The 20,732-nt window shown below is 43.5% G+C and overlaps 1 protein-coding gene across 1 annotated transcript in view; it reads left to right on the top strand.

Moving 5' to 3' along the window:
* The window catches only part of LOC121185962 (dolichyl-diphosphooligosaccharide--protein glycosyltransferase subunit STT3B-like), a 58,402-nt gene that overhangs the window by 29,246 nt on the left and 8,424 nt on the right, over window positions 1-20,732 (top strand). Inside the window, exons 2-9 of the mRNA XM_041044514.1 lie at window positions 3,153-3,261; window positions 4,578-4,865; window positions 6,402-6,467; window positions 13,952-14,051; window positions 18,776-18,874; window positions 19,313-19,459; window positions 19,591-19,639; window positions 19,903-20,057. Of these exons, the coding sequence (XP_040900448.1) occupies window positions 3,153-3,261; window positions 4,578-4,865; window positions 6,402-6,467; window positions 13,952-14,051; window positions 18,776-18,874; window positions 19,313-19,459; window positions 19,591-19,639; window positions 19,903-20,057 (1,013 nt within the window). The remainder of the gene's footprint in view (window positions 1-3,152; window positions 3,262-4,577; window positions 4,866-6,401; window positions 6,468-13,951; window positions 14,052-18,775; window positions 18,875-19,312; window positions 19,460-19,590; window positions 19,640-19,902; window positions 20,058-20,732) is intronic.

Here is a 20,732-nt window from a genome sequence, read left to right as displayed (position 1 = left end):
CACTTTGCTCACTAAAGCTGTTATCTAAGAGTGAATAATGAGAGTTCATCCAACCAATAGCAGTGCCATACATCTTATATTTGTTTTATTAGTTTATCTTCCTGGCACAGGGAGGTGCCTGACATAAGTAGGACACTATCTGCAGTCGCTGGCTGAGTATTACATTAAGCTCTGAACTCATCACTTGGTTTCATACTATGTAGGAATGCTTTGATCAGGCTTTTTCAGGGCAAATACCGATCACTTGTTTAGTGTAATTAGAATAGGCCCTGATCTATTACTTATCCATTGGTTCCTGGTCCCGCTTTACTCCACAAACAACTATTCCATCACTTCTCTTACTCATCTGTTAAAAGGAGAGAATGCTTCTTTCGTAGCCATTAGTGCTATCAGCCATCCGACCTTTAAGACCACAGCGTAGCTGCTTTCTTCCAAAGTCTCTAAGTTTTGAAGTCGCAAAGCTTAATCAGGGGCTATGAAGCAAGAAATTGAAGCTCCAACTCAGATACTAATTAGTTCAATATATAAATCTTTGATACACACAAAATTCTCCAAAAGCCCATTTCCTGCTGTAAAAGAAAATTCTGTCAGTTTGAGCCTCACAGCTGCCCCCTTATGCCCCCTGTTCAATCATCATGTCAGTTCTAGTTCTCACTGGACCAGGGTAGAAAACTGGCACAGTGGCAGGCAGTTACAGGCCGAATCACAATTGGAAACCAGTGGGACAGACTAATTGACCAGCCACAGCTGACATGTAGCAGGATTTGTTTGGTGGTCCTCGTCTGGCTTTAGAAAGGCTAGTTGGTCTATTTCTGGTTGGTCCTCCCATTAAAAGCCCCATGTTTTAATGAGCCTGGATTTGATGGGTGAGACTTTGTCTGAGACCTAAGCTGGAAAGAGCGACGTGTGGGGGGTTAGAGTTGTTTTTTTTTTTTTTTGTTCATGCGCTGACTGAAATCTTTAGGAGACTGCCGGCTTTCTGGGACTGTGATTGCAGGGGGAAAAACGAGACACATTCTGTCAAACCAGGCAGGAATCAGAGCACCAAAGACACAATGGATTGTGTGAGTGTGTTTTATATGTGTGTGTGTGTGTGTGCAGGCACTTTTTCTCCCCCACCCTTTTTTTTAAATCAAATTACTAAGCCTCAAGAGTGAGCATGGACGCCCACACATGTACCTGCAATCTGGAGTCAGTCTTCAGGAGACTGAGCACGCTACGCAACTGGTCCTCCATCAAAGTTCCTGTTCTTCACGGAGGGACAGCTTTTACCGAGAACTTTGATCTCAGCAGGACTCGCAGACTAACAATCTCTGTCTCGGGGCTACGAGGCTCGATGCAGGATTTGTACAATAGCAGCACTCATCTGTTGACCTGTCCAGTTAGAGAAGAAGCTGGAGTTGGATGGTTGTTCTCAAAGTGTCAGTTTCTGTAAACAACTTGAGAGGTAGAAGCCAGACAGAAGGATGGGGAAGAGTGAGAAGGTGGAGAATAAAAAGGTAAAAGGAGTATGAATAAAACCCCTGGAGAGAGAGAAAATCTGCAGTAAAACCTTGTGTCTGCTTCGCTGTTGTTTCCCCAACAACCTTTCAATTAATAGTGATGTTTTTTTTCTTTTTATTTCTTTGATTATTGGTTACCTGTAGACCTGACAACTGTGTTTATGATCTCCCTCCACCACACTGTGGCTCTTTCAATCAGATGCAGTGCAAACCTCTTTGTAATGATGTATGATGATCTCTACTGATGGTATCTCATGAACCAAACTGTAAAGAGCTGACTGGTTACAGCCAGTATCATCTTTACTTTCACAGCAGTCTGTGCTGTACAATTCATTAGAGCCAAAACAGTTAATTGATTAGTCAGAAAATTTATCAGCAACAACTGAACAATTAATAATTCAGTCAATTTGAAGCAAAAAGGCCATACTTTTATCAGTTCCAGCTCGTCACATGTTAGGATTTCATTCCTATAGCATATTAATTGTAATATCTTTGTGGTTTCGGACTGCGGTGGACAAAAGATATTTGAAGATGTCACCTTGCGTCAGCTTCTGACATTTTTATAGACAAAATGATTAATTGATTAATTACGAAAATAATTGTTAATTGCGCCCCGCTTTTCATCCTACCTCAGTCACCTTGGGTTATTGAAGTCTCAGTTGTCTCAGGTGCTTGAACTGTAGTACGGCCGCCTGCAAGTCGAGTTCTTCTCTTTACTCCATTTAGATCCTGAATTCAAAGTGTGGTAAGGAACTTCCCCCGCATGAAGATACAAACACCCCAATACTATTAATACCATTTTCGATTTTAAATATCTCTCTTGTCACATCTATAGTACCTCCAGCTGACAGCTGCTTCCTTCCTATGGCACTGATGTTGCCAATGATTTTCAGGGCATTTCTGTATCTATTTTTTATGCTGTTATAACTTCAGTCTCAGTCTTGCAGTTTTCTGGTAGAAGTTATTCTGCTTTTCTTCGTGTTGATAGTATTTCATCAGTTTACCTCTATGGCATTGCAACTTTGAAATCTTCTCCATGCTGGGACTTTGTTGTGACAGTCATAACTGCAAGCCTTGTTCATAGCTGGGACTTTGAAGTTTCTTCTGTTGTGTTTTTGTCAGTGCTGCAACCTTTAGATTCTGTGAACTGCACTGAGCAGTTGCAGCTACAGCAGCTTGGCCCACGTACAGCAGGTCAGCAGAAAAATTAAAAGAAGATTTTACCACATAGTCTTTAAGTATTTTGTTCTTTGAATTCAAGGTTCAGAAAATGTCTATACAATATCAGACCTTTCATGAAAGTTTGGTATTTGCTGCGATTTGGAGCAGACTGAATGAACACATCTACATCTGTTCATTGCTTAGTTTAGTTCTTGTTCTTGTTTTTGAAACATTTCCACTGCTGTACATTAAACAGCATACACTCTCCATGTAATATGCTAATATTGTGTGCTAATATTAGATACTAATAATATTAGCACATTTTTTCGTTGAAGATTGTATTGTTTGGTTAAAGTTGAGTGTCTGTTCTGGTGAAACCTAAAGCCAGACCCAAGTCTGTTCACCTCAACAACACACTAATGTTCTTTGCAGCTTCTGTGTTTGTTTTGGTGTCCCGTCCTAACAGCCCTCTCTGTCTCTCTGTTGCAGGTTCAACTACAGGTCGACTCACCATCTCACCACCAATGGCTTTTATGAGTTCCTCAACTGGTTTGATGAAAGAGCCTGGTACCCTTTGGGTAGGATAGTAGGGGGCACGGTGAGTGTTTCTTATGCTGAGGGTGTGTGGATGTTCGATTTGTGACTTCGGGGGGTGGGGGAAGGACTGTGTAATTGATCAATAATTAGCAATATACATTTAATACTATTAATGAGAAAGGAACATGTTTGTTAGACCACAAAAATATACAGTGTGTGTGTTGGTGAGTAACTCTGAATGTAACTGTAACTCCACATGGAGCCTTTTACGTGGGGTGATTGGCCAAAGGTAGAAGGAGTCAGTTTTAGACACATTTACACACTTAGTCCAGCAGTCGCAGAGCATACAGATCCCTTCTTTGTACAAGTCAGTGTCTTGGACCTCCAGTAAGTGGTCCACAGCAGCTATGACGTCACCATCACTGTTAAAATGGCGACCACTGAGCTCCTAGTAGACTGGTAGGTAATAGGTGGTAGATGGAAGGAGCCTTGGGCAAATAAGTCCTTGAGATTGAGGTAGCAGATGACTGTATTATGGCTAATGTTGTTCATTTTCTCAGACAGTGCTGACTTACAATTTTCTATAACTTCAACTCTCTGCATGATCACTCAAAGAGTTGAACTGCACGTGCATGTAATGAGAGCTGTGTAACTCATCTTCTACTTTAGGCCACGAACATATCAATCACCCCTCATAAAGTGAAGGTCAAGAATACTAAATAAATCAAATGATTGTTATGGTTCTGAACAGCTAGAGTTGACCCAAATGCAAAACAGATTCATTTATCATCAACTGTTCATTGGTTTATCATCTTTACTGTGGCTACTTTTTTTCATGATAACTATTAGGGCTGTCCCTGACTAAAGATATTAAAGAAGCTTTAATCATCCTCTTAATCTCACTCTCGACTACATGTTGATTGTTTTGTTGGAAATACAGCAACACTAGCCATTATCAGAACTTCGGATGTTGAGGTAATGATGCAGATAAGGGAAAAGTACACTCTGTACAGCATCTCTGTGAGCTCCCGAGAAGCTTGTAATGTGATTGTTTTTTTTTTTTTTCTTCTGTTTGAATTGTTCATTCGGACTGTTAATGATGGCATTTTGCAGGCACAGCAGAGAAAAGATGCATGAAGCAGTTTTTTCACTTGCTCAGAGTTCTCACCAGCTTGTCAATACTGGTTCACCTCTCATCACATCAAATACACATTACACAGGGGAGAGACAACAGAAGACTGTTTTTCAGTATTGAGACTTAATTAATAAGACTTGATGTATAAAAGCTATAGAAAAACTATAGGGCTTCCTGTTTTAAGAGAGTCTGAATAATATCTGCCTGCTCCTTCTTCCCCTCTGTCCACTGCCCCACTGTAGGTGTACCCTGGCCTGATGGTCACGGCAGGCCTCATCCACTATGTGCTCAACCTCCTGCATGTCACCGTCCACATCAGGGACGTGTGTGTGTTCCTGGCCCCAGTATTCAGTGGCCTGACCTCCATCTCCACCTTTCTGCTGACGAGGGAGCTGTGGAACCAGGGGGCGGGGCTGCTGGCAGCATGCTTCATAGCCATTGTCCCGGGCTACATCTCCCGCTCCGTGGCTGGCTCCTTTGACAACGAAGGCATCGCCATCTTTGCCCTGCAGTTCACCTACTACCTCTGGGTACGCTTATACATACTTTATTAGTCTTCCAATAGACTCATTCCTCCATTATGCAGCTATTTATAACAGCTCCCATTTCTGCCTCAGCTGGCTGCTCTTTGTTAGGAGTTGAGGATGAAGTTAAATAGTCAGACTACAATACAAAACTTTTTTTTTTGTCTACCTACACTGATATAAAACTGCACTAATCAATATAATTATATCAACAATGGATCAAATAACTGTGTAATGTGAAAGGCATTGCTCAAAGTTACGAACCCACAGAAAATTATCACCCAAACTGGCAGTGTCCCAGTCTGATAATCAAACTTCTGTTTTTGTTAATGTTCATGTTTGGAGCTTTGTTCTTGGGAGGGGTTATTTTTGCTCTAACCAGTAGTAACAAGCGGCGTATCTGTCCCTCCGATGTTAGATTCAGTCGACAGATGCTGCAGTAGCAGTTGCAGGGACCGTTTAAGTTTGCTTATTCATGCTTATTCAAGAAATGTGCCAGTTTTAGAGTTGTTCATTCTGTTGGTTGACTTACAACAACCTGTCCCTCAGCTCTATGGTGCCTGTTTTTTATGGCCCCATAAGTTTTTATCTCATAAATCCCATTTACAGCTGCAGCAGGCAGTCAGTTTCCAAAAAGAAAAAGGTTTCGATAAACCCCGTGTTACACTGTTACACTGCTTGCTCAGCACCACACAGCAGACAGACTGAGTTAGAAATTCATCAGGTGGCCCCAATAATGTCATGGTGTGGAATTAGGCAAAAGGGAAAAACAGCTTTATTAGGTCATAATCTGTCAGATGTTTGTGTTGATGTGTTTTTAGCTTGTTTTGCTGCCATGGAGAAAACCCTCTCCATGGCACTTCTTCACACCTTCACATTCATACATGTGATCCTGTAAAGCTCAGTGTTCATATAAGATGCTTCCAGTTTGTGATGTGTGATGATGAATGAGACAACAAATGACAATTTTTTTTTAAAATTAGTATAAACATCTTCCTTTAACCATAAGCATCTCTATTTCCTTTGGATCTGTCACTGGGATCCTCAGAGGTTTGCCCATGTGGCCTTAAGGGCTATTTTTTATTCCTAGTCAATTTGATCAACTATTACATTTCAGGCATACCACTAAGATTTAAATTAAAACTCCGCTATCCCAGTTGTGAAGTGCTAGAGCAAATGTTAATTGGTAGCATGGCGGGACGAGGAATATTATAAGCTGATTTAAAGATGAAGACTGAGCTTTGTTTCTATTCCCTGGCATTTTAAACACATCCTAAATAAATTACGTCATGAATAAGTCATGTACATGTACAAACACAGAACTGGAGATCTGCCTTATCCCTGGGCAGAAATACAGAACAACATTAATAATATTCTCCAGTGGATGCATCTCTCCTCCTGTTTTCTTTCACTCTTATTGTCCCCACCTCACCCCTGAAAACTGGATGTAGATTTGACTGTGTGTGCATGTGAGGTTGTGGGTGCGTGCGTGCCTGCATTCATGCGTGTTATTGGTTAACGCTGTCCTGTGTAAAACTGCAGGTGAAGTCGGTGAAGACGGGATCGGTCTTCTGGACTATCGGATGCTGCCTGTCCTATTTCTACATGGTGAGAACACATGCAAATGTGACGTTGTTGTGATAACATTCGTGAACCGCATTCATATTCTGATCTGACTTTATACCCAACCCAAACACCGAACTAAACACAAATCTGGGCCCAGATTTATCAAACATTTCAGAATTGGAAATCACTCCTTACTGGCAAAACAAAGAATCCTCAGCATGATGCATTTCTGGTCCTACTTTTAGGAGTAAGAGGATTTAATCAGCTTTCTAAACTGAGGAAATGAGTTCTGTCTTGACAAATATTTAGCAGAGCTCAAGGGGTGTCCAAACCTGTGGTAGGAGATGGTTTTAAAACAGAGGTACTCAACAAGAGGAGAAATGTTTTGGAAAGGCTTGATGACATTAAACTTATTAAACGATCAGAATAAGTTTTGAGGCTGGGTGTCAGGCCGGGCTCAGACAAAGGACTCAAATGCACAACTAGACTCAGACTCAGAGGACGATGAGTGAAGGCAGGTTTATTAACAGGCAAGGGTCGGCACACGGTAAGTCAGAATAATCAGGCAAAGGTATCCAAATCGGCAGGCAATACTTGAGAAAACGCAAGGGAAAGCTAGGTCAATGATCACTGGAAACACACTAGGAAAAAACTGCTGGAACACTTGACACAAAGGACGAATACGAACTGGCAGAGAACAAAGGAGAAGGCACAACTTAAATACATGAGGGGGTGGAGAGACAATAGGAAACAGGTGCAACACATTAGGGTGGGGCCAGGTAATCAAACAGGCGGGAAACATAGGAGGGCAGGAAGTAAATCTGAAAAGAGACAGAGGATTAGAGCTACAAAATGAAACAAGAACACAACAAACAGACATAACCAGAATCAATGGCTAGTCGTGACAGTACCCCCCCCCCAGGGCCGACTCCAGACGGCCCAGGCTCTTCAGGGTGGTCTCTATGAAAGTCCCGAATGAGGGCAGGATCCAAGATGTTACTAGCAGAGACACAGCACCTCTCCTCTGGACCATATCCCTCCCAGTCCAAGTACTGGCGACCTCGACCCCGCCGCCGCACTGCCAGCAGCCGCCGAACAGAATAGACCGGTTCTCCATCAATGAGTTAGGGGGGAGGAGGGGGCTTGGAGGCGGGAACTAAAGAGCTCTCTTGAGTGGGTTTGATTCGGCTTACATGAAAGGTTGGGTGAATCTTCATGGTCCTAGGAAGTTTCAGCCTAACATCCAGTGGGTTAATCACCTTGGAAACTGGGAAAGGGCCGATGAAGCGAGGGGCCAGCTTCCGAGATTCCACTCTCAGTGGCAGGTCTCTAGTTGATAACCACACTCGATGGCCAGGTCTGTAGGTTGGGGCTGGGATTCTATGACGATCTGCTGCCTTCTTGTAACACTGAGAGCTGTGCCATAACATCTGACGGGCCTTGTTCCAGATGCACCTGCAACGACTCACTAAACCCCAAGCTGATGGTACCTTGATCTCCTTCTCCAGGGCTGGAAACAGGGGTGGTTGGTATCTGTAGGCGCACTGAAAAGGAGACATACCAGAAGAAGAGCAGGGCAATGTGTTGTGGGCATATTCAACCCAAATCAGATGCTTACACCATGACGTCTGTGAATGTTCTCATTCATCCAGGTCATAGTTCTCTCTTAGAAAATTGAATCGAAGGCAACTGGACATATATTTGTCTGGGAAGACGTTTCGCCTCTTATCCAAGGGGCTTCATCAGTTCATACGCATCGGTCTATCTAGTCCGCACTAGTCTGACGTGGGGTTCTGGGAGGTGAGGCATCGTAGTCCCGTTTCGAGTTCCTGATTGAGACGCTTGGTCTGTCCATTACATTGAGGATGGTACCCAGAGGAAAGACTGAGCGTGGCTCCTAGCAGTGAGCAAAACTCCTGCCAAAAATGGGAGACAAACTGGGGCCCCCGGTCGGAAACCACGTCCCTGGGAAAACCATGAAGTCTAAAAACATGACAAAGAATGGCCTCTGCCGTCTCTTTGGCAGAGGGGAGCTTGGGCAATGGAATGAAGTGTACCATTTTGGAAAAACGATCCACAACTGTAAGGATAGTGGTGTTACCATCTGAGGGAGGAAGTCCTGTGACGAAATCAAGGGAAATATGAGACCATGGTCGATTGGGCACAGGAAGAGGTTGCAGCAAACCAGACGAGGGGTGTCGGGATGTTTTGTTTCGGGCACAGACAGGACAGGCAGACACATATTCCTTGACCTCCCTCTCCATGGACGGCCACCAGAAGCGCTTTTGGATGATGAACATAGTTCTCTTGATTCCAGGATGACAGGAGATGCGGGAGGTGTATGCCCAATGGATGACCGGAGAACGTAAACCAGAGGGAACAAATAACCGGTTTGGGGGAACCCCGCCCGGAACATCAACACTTTCAAGGGCAAGTTTGACTCATTGCTCTATCGCCCAGGTGACAGCCCCCACCACACATGAGGAAGGCAGAATGGTAGTGGGAACCCTAGGTTTGGGGTCCGGCTCAAACTGGCGAGACAGAGCATCAGGCTTAGTATTCTTCGACCCAGGATGATAGGACAAGGTGAAATTAAACCTGTTGAAGAATAGGGCCCACCTGGCTTGACGGGCGTTAAGCCTCTTGGCGGACCGAATATACTCTAGGTTTTTGTGGTCAGTCCACACAAGGAATGGTAGCTCGGCCCCCTCTAGCCAGTGTCTCCACTCTTCCAGCTCCCACATCATAATTCCTCTCTGCTGGGGATAATTTGTGAGACAAAAAAGCACAAGGATGAAGTCTGTTGTCTCTCACTGACCTTTGGGAGAGGATGGCTCCAGTACCAACATCTGATGCGTCCACCTCCACAACAAACTGTCGTTTAGGATCGGGGAGGCTCAGAACGGATGCCGAGGTGAAGCTCTCTTTGAGTCTCTTGAACGCCTTGTCCGCCCTAGTAGACCACTGAAAAGGGACTTTAGGAGAAGTCAGTTCATGCAAAGGCGCTGCCACCATGCTGAAATTCTTCACGAACTTCCTGTAAAAGTTAGCAAACCCCAGGAAACGTTGGACCTGTTTCCTATTAATGGGAGTTGGCCATTCACCGACAGCACTGACCTTAGCTAGGTCCATCCGCACCTCTCCCTCAGAGATGATGAACCCCAGGAACGACACTGTGGAAACATGAAATTCACATTTCTCTGCCTTGACATACAATTGATTGTCCAGAAGTCGTTGGAGGACCTGTCGAACATGACGAGTGTGAGTCACCTCATCAGGGGAGAAGATGAGGATGTCATCCAGATACACATACACATTCAGCATCTCCCGGAGAACATCATTCACCAAAGCCTGGAAGACAGCTGGAGCATTGGTTAGTCCAAATGGCATCGCCAGATACTCATAGTGAACATTAGGAGTATTGAAAGCTATTGATCTAGCTTAGAGAACACTCTGGCTCCTCTCAACAACTCAAAAGCAGTGGAAATCAAAGGGAGGGGGTACCTGTTCTTGATCGTGATGGCGTTCATCCCTCGGTAGTCGATGCAGGGACGAAGGGTCCTGTCCTTTTTATCGACGAAGAAAAACCCTACTCCAGCTGGAGATGAGGAAGGGCGAATGATCCCTGCCGCCAGAGAAGAGTCAGTGTATTCCTTCATGGACTGCACCTCCGGTTCAGACAATGAGTAGAGTCTCCCCTTGGGAGGGGAGGTTCCAGGTAAGAGGTCAATGGCGCAGTCGAAAGGACGATGAGGAGGCAGGGAGGTGGCCTTGGACTTGTTGAACACCTCCTTAAGGTCCCAATAATGGGGAGGCACATGGGACAGATCAGGAAAATCCGTCTCAGTGGAATCCTGGGGAACCTGAATGGAACTGAAAGACTCTGAAGAAACACACTCCTCCCTGGGAAAACAAGTCTCTTTGCAATTCTCCCCCCAAGAAACCACAGTCCCTTTAACCCAATCAATTACAGGGTTATGTTTTAACAACCAGGTGTGTTCCAGAATTAAGGGGTGAGAAGGAGCTCTGTACAAATGAAAACTTATTGTCTCTGTGTGGTGGTCGGGGAAGGTAAGTTCAACTGGCTGTGACCTGTGAGTTACCCGGCAGAGTAAACGTCCATCCAGAGCACTGGCTTCCAGGGGTTCAGGGAGTTGTGTCTTAGCTAGGCCCAGTCTCAGGGCCAAGTCAAAGTCCATGAATTCAGCATCTGACCCCGAATCCACCAACACATCCTTAGAGAGACAGAGGGAGAAGAGAGGGTAACAAGAGGCAATGTACGAGAGGGACAAACAGTACATGTGGTATGGCTCACCAGTGCCCTCTTCCTCACTGATGAGCCCGGTCTTTTACTGGGCAGGTGGCCAGGAAATGCCCCAACTGCGCGCAGTAGAGGCACCTCCCCTCCCGCAGTCGGCGCTGTCGCTCCTCCGGAGTCAGCCGGGTCCGTCCCAGCTGCATGGGTTCCTCCGACGCGGCAGGGGGCGCTGGAGGGGCAGGTTGCTGACGCCAAAGGGAAGGCTCAGAACTGGAGTGCTGCCTCCTCTGGTGAGGTGGGGATTCACGCTGCCTTTCTCTGTCTCTCTCCGTTAGCCTTTTATCAATCTTGATTGCCAAGGCGATGAGAGAGTCCAAATCCACGGGAAGCTGTAAAGGAGCAAGTTGATCTTTCACGGCGCCAGATAGTCCGTGAATGAACGTGTCTAACATCGCCGACTGATTCCAGCCGCTCTCTGCTGCTAAGGTGCGGAACTGAATGGCGTAATCGGCGACCTGCCGCTTACCTTGTCGAAGTCAGACTAATGCACGGGCCGCCTCTCGGCCTGGAGTGATGTGTTGGAAGAACTGTGTGAACATTTTTGAGAACAGAGAGAAAGAGGAACACACCGGGGATCTCTAATTCCACTCCGCCGTGGCCCAGGCTTCGGCTCTACCGGTGAGATGGGAAATGACATAAGGATCAAGGATCAAGGATCAAGGAACTTTATTGTCATACCAGGACATTTACATGTTATGGTACGAAATTAGTACTCAGGTCCCAGTTTAAGCCATTCAGAGCAAGACGTGAACAAGAATGAAATCTAAACGTAAGGGCAATAATATAAGCTATCTTGGCTCTGTCGGTTGGGAAAGCTGCGGCTTGCAGCTCAAAATGCAGGCCACATTGAGTAAGAAACACCTTGCAATCCCCGGAATCTCCGGAAAACTTTTCTGGTCGGGAGAGGTGAAGCGGTAATGCGGGGTAGTGAGGAGGAGGAGCAGGATTGGGTGCGGATGCTACTGGAGGACTGGCTGGACTCACCACTGCCGCAGTAGTTTGACTTTGCAGTCTCTGGAACTGTTCATTCAGAAGAGCGAGTTGTTCCCCGACAGCAGTCATGACACTCCCCTGTCGGTTCGCCATCTCTCTCATCTCGTGTCTCAGGAGACTAATCTGTTCCTCCTGGTTGCGGTTCTTGTCCTCTTGGATCTGGAGGACGAGGCGGACCTGGTCGGCGTTGGCTGAGTCCATATTGGCCAGTTCGTACTGTCAGGCCGGGCTCAGACAAAGGACTCAAATGCACAACTAGACTCAGACTCAGAGGACGATGAGTGAAGGCAGGTTTATTAGCAGGCAAGGGTCGGCACACGGTAAATCTGAATAATCAGGCAAAGGTATCCAAATCGGCAGGCAATACTCAAGAAAACACAAGGGAAAGCTAGGTCAATGATCACTGGAAACACACTAGGAAAAAACTGCTGGAACGCTTGACACAAAGGACGAAGACGAACTGGCAGAGAACAAAGGAGAAGGCACAACTTAAATACATAAGGGGCTGGAGAGACAATAGGAAACAGGTGCAACACATTAGGGTGGGGCCAGGTAATCAAACAGGCAGGAAACACAGGAGGGCAGGAAGTAAATCTGAAAAGAGAGAGGATTAGAGCTACAAAATGAAACAAGAACACAACAAACAGACATAACCAGAATCAAGGGCTAGTCGTGACACTGGGATGCGTGGGATGTAGAGAGGACAACACATGATGTCTCCTCAGAGACCAATGTCCTCACAACATTTTTTTTTTTCCTGTGCAGCCGAGATGATTCTGTCTGAAACATTGCAGAGCAGTAATAAATCAAACTTTGATCGCTCTTATAGCACATTAATTCATTTCCCCACCACTTGGTGTCAGGTAAATGAGAAACAGGCTGCGCCCATGCCAATTGTAGGGTTATTTACTTTATAATTCGTTCATTCGTATAAAATGATAGATGGCCGATCTGAAAAAAAAAAATTTCTCCACCTGCAAGGATACATAAATGAACAAGTGGTGAAGCTGGAAGGCGAGCTGGACAGTGCAAGCTCATTGTTTTGTGTTACATAAGTGATACTGCACAATTTGCAAGATGTGATTGGGCTGACTAGAGTGTGTCGTGCAACTGAATCAAAGCTTATCTAGCCTATAAGTTAAAATTGTATGCAAAAGATATATATGTATGGGTTTATGGGTAAATATGATTTTAATGTTTAAGCCTGTATTTATTGCCCATCATAACCTACAGTAGATAACTTCTATAGATAGATAAACAGTGCTATTTTCTGCATTTTACATTTTTTCATTGTTAAATATTTGAAAAAACAACAACGTGGCGTAATTTCTACTCCGTAGCTGTGACTGATTTAAAACAGCAGCATTTTTCTGAGTATTAGTTCTGGTCCTTGCTGGAAGTCAGTGTAAGATGAACCCTGAACAGGTCGTCAGTCTATCACAGGGCTGACATATAGAGACAATCAACCATTCACGCTCACATTCACACCTACGGACAATTTAGAGTCACCAATTAAACTCACTGTCAGGTCCAGTCTGGCAGACAGATCTGCTGAGGAACCTTTTCCCTGAATCATTTATCATCCAGCTTAACTGTGATGAAAGTGTGATGAATCATTTGAACACCTCACGCTGTAAATTGTTACTCCGCTTGTCTAACAGACATTCAGTGCCTGGCAGATACACGACACTTTGAGACAAATAAGTATAAATCTTGAAAAGAGGTGCGTACGTGTGCCTGCTGTTCTGAAACGTGTGTGCCTTATGAGGGTTATATGACCAATATAGCAACGTAATCATGACCAACGTAATCTGAATGGCTTAATGTCCTAATGCTGTAAGTCACATTATAATCGTTTCACAGCTCTCAGGTGGGCTGCACAGCTTTGCACCCTCCCTCTTATTGCTAGCCATCTCATTATGAACGAGTGTTATGTGTGTGTATGTGTGTTGTGAAAAAGAAAATACAGCCACCCTTCAGTCCCCAGCCTACAGGGACTCGTGGGCAGGTTACAATGCTGATTATTTTCTGCAGTTGAAAGCATTGCACAGATTCAGCAGGATGCAAAAAAAAAGAAAGCAGTAAACTAATCATGTTTGTGTCTGTTGTTGTTTTTTCAGGTGAGTGTGTGTGTGCATCCAATAATTACTGTTATTGTAAACATTTTGAATAAATTGAAAAAATGCTGTTATTAAATGTGTTGTGTGTTTCACAGGTTTCAGCTTGGGGAGGTTATGTGTTCATCATCAACCTTATTCCTCTTCATGTGTTTGTCCTGCTGCTCATGCAGCGCTTTAGTAGGAGAGTCTACATAGGTGAGACGCAGCGCACACACACTCACACTCACAAACTCACACACAAACTCTTCATTTATGTTCCCATTAATTCAAGGGCATAAACAGATGACTTAGAGGTTTGCAGTTATCCTTTTGTGACATCTTGTGTGCAACATCCAGGATAAACAGACAACAAACTGGGCAAGGTAACTAAACAGTCAGCAGCTAGACTAACTCAAAGAAAAGTTTTACGTTGTCTTTGACAAGACTCAAAGCCACGCACATTGATTTGGGGACACTGCGCAGAGTAGCTTGTTATTCTTTGTCATATCTTCACTGTATAAAAACTCTTAGCGATGATTAATAACATCCATTAGCAGCTGATGTTGTGTCTGTAATGAGACGGATGTGAGGTTTACACAAAATCCCCCAGTGAAGGGCAGAAGGGAGATGTGATAAAAGTAGGGAGATGGAGAGCGGAAATGCAGGCGGACAACAAAAGAGGAGAAGAAGAAGAAAAACACCCACAAGATTAAAGCTTTCTTTCCCATCAAAGAGCTTGTCTCGTTGCACGCTCATAACTTTCCTCACTGATCATGAATCAAGTCCTGACCCCCATGTTTACGGCTCGCAACACTGTACCATTGTTTCAGATGTAAATCAGTGGCCCCATGCATACCATACCTGTTCATAATCCCGGGGAAATAATGAAATATCAAGATGTCATTAGTGCACAATCGGGCGAGGTTAACTTGGTAAGACAGCTGTGAAATGTGGAATCAAACAGCCATACTGAGGGCCGCGAGGACTCAGGGCGAGTACAGAGACCGAAGACTGAAACGAGAAAAGGGGAGATGAGGCAGGGCGACTTGTGTGTACTCCAATAGGATTATTGGCAAAATGAATAAATTAGGATCAAGCTGACTTTCCCATCGCCCTCCTTTGGTCTGCTACCTCCTTCATCCTCCTCCCCACGCCGTTCTTTCCCTTCACCTCATCTGTTCCTCTCTCTGTCTCTCCAGACCAGCACTGTACATTGTGCCTGCAGCAACACAGTAATTGAGTTAGTTCAAAGTTGTAATAGCTCACCATGTTCTGCGATGCGTATCTTGTACGGTGACTGGGAGTCCAGTCTGTGACGGTGTAATAGGAAATCACTGCAAATATATATATAAAAGAAACTATATATTTGTGACCTGTTTTGAAGATTTGTGTCTTGAGTACGAACTGATGAATTTGGGGACTGAGTGCCAGACACAGGAAGGTAGAGAGGTCAGAACGACCAGAGAGACCAGCAAATTGTTGGTTTCTTTTTTGGGATTTGTTGACAATAAAAAAAACTGTGCATCAAAGTGCAATATTTTCCGTAGAACTCTTAGTCCTCCTAGTAGCTTTTTACAGAGCTCAAGTCTTTATCTCCAGATAACCTTAGTGCTTAGTTTTCATGCAGATCATTCTTGAGTTAAGACTATTTTGTCAACATAGAATAATGTCAGCCTTATCCTTCACTGTAGCCAACATGTATTTAAAAGTGTCAAAAGATAAGATCTTATATGTTTCCTTACACAAGTATTTACATTAAAAGTTTTTTTTTTTTTTTTAAATTCATTAAAGAAAGAGCCAACGATCACTCAAAAATGCAATGAATGTACAGTATGCCTGGTTATACACATGCAGGGTTAATAGGGTCCAAGCACCAATGTTGTTGGAGCCCTGTTGTTTTTGGTCTGGTTGGATTTTTATCATTATTATTATTATTATTATTATTATTATTATTATTATTATTATTATTATCAATAAAGCTTCTCTTACTTCATATCCACTTCTTTCCTGCATTAAGCTGCATCATCTTTTTTTTTTTTTAAATAATGAAAACAGCCTTTAAATGTCACTGTATTATATATGTCAAATACACCTCAGTCTGCTACAGCCCTAAAGATCCTTAATGCAGAACAGTTCCTCTTCTGTCAGACGCCTGTCTGAGTCATTTCCCTGCATAATGCCACTGAGAGATTCCAAAACAAATGTATGGATGAGAAGTAAACAGAGTACAGATTTTGAAACGCTCTCCGCCTGAATGACTTTCTCACTCTCATGTTTCTAACAGTGAAGTGAGTCACAGAGCCCTTGTCCCTGCAAGTTGAACGTCTTATCGGGTGCATATGGCTGCCGTCGGCCCCGCTCCTTAAACAATGTCCTCTTTGATTGGATTAAATTGTAAATATTTTTCCTGTTTTATGTTTGCCTGCCTGATGTCTTAGATAGAGTGGACGGGAGTGATTGCAATGGGGACACAGTGAACTGCTACTCAAAAAGAGTGTGGGACAGGGGTGTAAAGTTGGGGGGCTGAGTGGGGTCTCCTGCTGCACTCTATTTTGACTGGCTGCATTGTCATTTAAGGCTGGTGCAATATGTTTTGTTGCCATGGAGGAAATAAATTCATGACCAGTGACAATGAGTTCATAGGCTCTCTCAACATCTTTACTGTAGAAATGAACACGGGAGAAAATCTGTCAAACAGCCCAGAAACACACAGCTGTCAAAATGATAAGCTCGAAGAGACAGTGTGAAGAACGCTGTCGAGAGAGAGTGTGAGTCTGACCACTTCAGCAGGATAGAATGTGACTTTTACTGTATTTCATGTTTCCCCTATACAAGAGAAAAGGTTTCCTCTCCCTGGATTAATAGTATGTCAGGGAAACTTTCGCAACTGGACTGAAGTGTAAAAGTTTTTCCTACACTCAAAGCGGATAGACTCCACCTCAGAGCTGGTCAGAGCTCATAGCCTCTCAGTTGCCCTGCATTGAAGAAGCTGGCGGGCAGTATTGTTGTTAGTGCAGTGTTCTAATAAGTGGCGTTGCTTGACTGGACACAGCTTCCAGCTGTCTGGCTCACACAGGTGTATGGTGTCTGTATGGTCTGTATCCCATTCACATCCCTTGTCCCTGCAGATTGAACCATTCCACACATGTTTTCAACAGTGTATCTTTCCATATTTAACCATTGTGTGCATGTTGCTCATTGTGCTTTATACCTCTTCTGTTTCTTCACTGACATAAAAACTGACGACCTAATTCTTCTTTAAGTTTCCCTCTCTGAAACTCGCAAATTCAGCACATTTAATTTTAACACGGTTCAACCAAACAATATATTCTCACAGCCAATTACTCCTGCTAACACAGCTAAAAGCTTTAGTTCACGGGCAATTACACCTCTCCTCCAAAATGTAAACTTGAGATGGCTTTTTTCTGCTCGTTGTGTTGGCTGGGTAGTGAGCGCTGCATCCTTGTAAACAGAAGGTGTGGAGTTCAAACTCCGCTAACAGCAGTGAGCAGCCAGAGGAGGCAGGGCTCAGCACTCACCCTCACAGTTTGTTCAGGGGCTGCCATCTCTAGTTGGTGTGAGAGCTTTGTTCCTCTGTTCAGCCATTTTTTTTTGTCATCTACTCAACTAGTCCTACATGTTTCGTGCTGCAAACATTTGTTGCAGCAAGCTTGTTCAAGAGACTCGTGCTGTCACTCTGTGTGTTTTTCCAAGTATATCCCACTGATTTTACAAAATCCTGTTCTTAAAATGGAAGCCTGTGGGCTCTGTTTTCCTGCTCAGACATTATTTATGCTGGGTGTTGTGTTCTGTCACACTGCTGTGGATAAGTTTCAGGGTTCAGTCCTTGTTAAAAAGCAGACAGATATTCCCTTTAACTGCAGGAGCCACCATCATACAGCCAGAAGCTTATTGGTTTGATCCCCACTACAAGCAACTTTAGTTATTAGTTAACAAAGATGACTGTGACAGTAGTGTATTTCAAAATGACGTAGTTGCTCAAAATAATAAGAAACTCACAAAATAACTTACTATCTCAAAGTGATGATAAGCTTTCTCAAAATTACAATTTAGTATCTCAGAATAGTTTCTTAATAACTTATCTCAAAATGAGAATGAGAAACTTACATAATGAATTTCACATTGTTTTGTGATACGAACTCGTGAGACAGTTCAGTTTCATTATTTTGAGATACTAATTTTGAGTAGGTCTCTCAGTAAAATGACTTTCAGCGTCTTTTCTTTTTCATCACATGGCAGAAATGAGCTTCCATACTTTTATGAATATTCCTTACAATAACTTTTCTCAATACAGTTTTTTTTCCTTCTTTCTGCTCTTTTTTTATATTCAAAAATGGTAGCAATAGCACCACCATGTCACCATCATTAAAGCTCTACATCTGTACATTTTTCAAACACTCCTGCTCCCTCATCTTCCAGCTGGAAGCATGTTTCCAGTCTTAATATGTTCAGCATAATTAGGAGAGACTTGCTTGCATTTAGCTTGGTGATCTATGGTACAGTATTTGAATTTTTTTTTTTATGAATATCTGTCACAGTCAGTATTAAAGTGTAGCATTACATGTGGTACAGCAATCCTCCTTGATACATTCACACTGGGAATGTGATTAACATATTGAACCATGCTACACCATGACAAGTTATTGAGCTCTTATCTTGTACATTTGTGCCACACTTCTAATCCCATTGGTGCAGCTAGAACATGGTTCCAGTTCTCTGTACAGTTCTCACATTTGTAAAATTATTGCCTGTAGTCAGCTTGTGGATATACATTATGGTACAGTTTTTGAGATACCGATGAATTGTCCATGAATGTTTTATACGACACAGTCAAACGTTTAATGTATTTACATGTACTGTATTACTGTCAGTTGAATTTGGTCTGTAACTGGTTTTAACTGGTTGATATCTCCCTGCAGCCTATAGTACCTTCTACATCATTGGCCTGGTCCTGTCCATGCAGATCCCCTTTGTGGGATTTCAGCCGATCCGGACCAGTGAACACATGGCCGCAGCAGGTCAGTAACCAGTCACCTGGGGTTTGGTTGGAAATTGGACAGGGGCATTGGAAGCCAGTAATCTGTGCTCACTGCAGGCCTCTGGAGTAAATCTTATTTTGACAGTCACTGCAGAAACATTCCTCTTTATACTTAAAACAACACTGAGTTTCCAGTCTGAACCACACAGACATCTGCTACAACATTAGATCCTTTAATGCAGCCTGTGTATGAGCTCTCACATCAGTGTGTCACGATCTTGGACAATTCACATGAGACAGTTGTCATAATGTCAGCAGCCAGAGACAGCGTTACCATGGAGGCAGGCTTTATGCATGACTTTAAAATCTTGTGTTCTGTTCATCAGAGAGAAACACAAGGCCACTCCACTTTAGTAGCAGTAGTTTTATATCATGTTAGGGTTTCAGATCATAATCCCTTTGTGCTCCGTCTCTGCAGGTGTGTTTGTGCTGCTTCAGGTCTATGCCTTCCTGCAGTACCTGAAGGACCGACTAACCAGGCAGGAGTTCCAGACTCTGTTCTTCCTTGGAGTCTCTCTGGCCGCTGGAGTGGTTTTCCTCTCCGTCATCTATCTGACATACACAGGTTGGTCACAGCGTCTCTCAGACGTTTTGGTCGACTGAATTCTCTGTTGGCTGGTGATTGGACGTGTGTTTGTTTAAATGTACTCAAGTGTATTTATCTGAGTCCATGTGATTTGTGTGTTTCACCTTCAGGGTACATTGCTCCATGGAGTGGGCGCTTCTACTCCCTCTGGGATACTGGGTAAGTCATCATGACTGATGTGTTGTGCTGATGTCTCGCACTGGATTTAAAGCACCTGACAACAGCACTGATAAATAATTGGATTTAAATTATGTACAGTAGCACATTAAGCTAAAAATCAGTTAAGCTTAAGGAGACAGAGGTGGGGATAAAAAACTGTTATCTTGAATATGAGGATTTGATACTGTTATTATGCAGACCTGTTTTTTTCTTCTGCTTCTTTGTGGTGTCTCACTTCTCTCCGTCCTCCGTGTCATCCACAGCTATGCTAAGATCCATATTCCCATCATAGCATCAGTATCTGAACACCAGCCCACCACCTGGGTGTCCTTCTTCTTTGACCTTCACATCCTTGTCTGCACCTTCCCAGCAGGCCTCTGGTTCTGCATTAAGAACATCAATGATGAGCGTGTCTTTGGTAAGAGCCGCCTCGTGTTGAAACAGACGCCGTGTTTAAACGTGGTATTACCCATTCCTGAAAAAGCAGAAAGAACTTGTCAGAGGACCTTTGAGTTGAGAGCTTTTTTTTTTTTTATGTCAAAATACATTAGAGCGCTATAGCAACTGAGCAGAATTTCAAAAGGTCATCTCATGAGACTTGAGATAATAAAATAACACTGAAGCAAGAAAATACAAGGCGAATAATGGAGGCACTTTCAATTATGATACTTTATCTGAAGTCTGAGCCCAATTTCATGCCCTGCTGTTGGGATTTCTTGGAAATACTGCTAGAGCACAGCAATCAATAGATGCTAAAATAGTTACTGCCTCTCTGTCAGATCAGATCACTTTGCTGACTGCTTGTTTCATAAGAGACGGTAAATTGTTAGATGGCAGCCCTAAACTGTACAAATATACTCGCTTTCCAATGGCCACAGTCATCTAAAAAGCTTGTCTCTTTCCAGTTTGGTCATGAAACATAATTGCTTGTCTGGCTCTGCATTAAAGTTGTCAAAGCAAATCATTTTCAGATGCCTTCTAGAAACATGAAAGCAGCCAATCTATCAATCTTTATCGTGAGCTTGAGAATTACTGTTGCTCACAAAAAATGAAAGTGCAAATTGTTTTTGAATTGATTTTCCTGATTAATTAT

The sequence above is a fragment of the Toxotes jaculatrix genome, chromosome 8 (genome assembly GCF_017976425.1).
Source record: "Toxotes jaculatrix isolate fToxJac2 chromosome 8, fToxJac2.pri, whole genome shotgun sequence".
NCBI lineage: Eukaryota > Metazoa > Chordata > Actinopteri > Toxotidae > Toxotes > Toxotes jaculatrix.
This window is presented reverse-complemented; position numbering and strand designations above follow the sequence as displayed.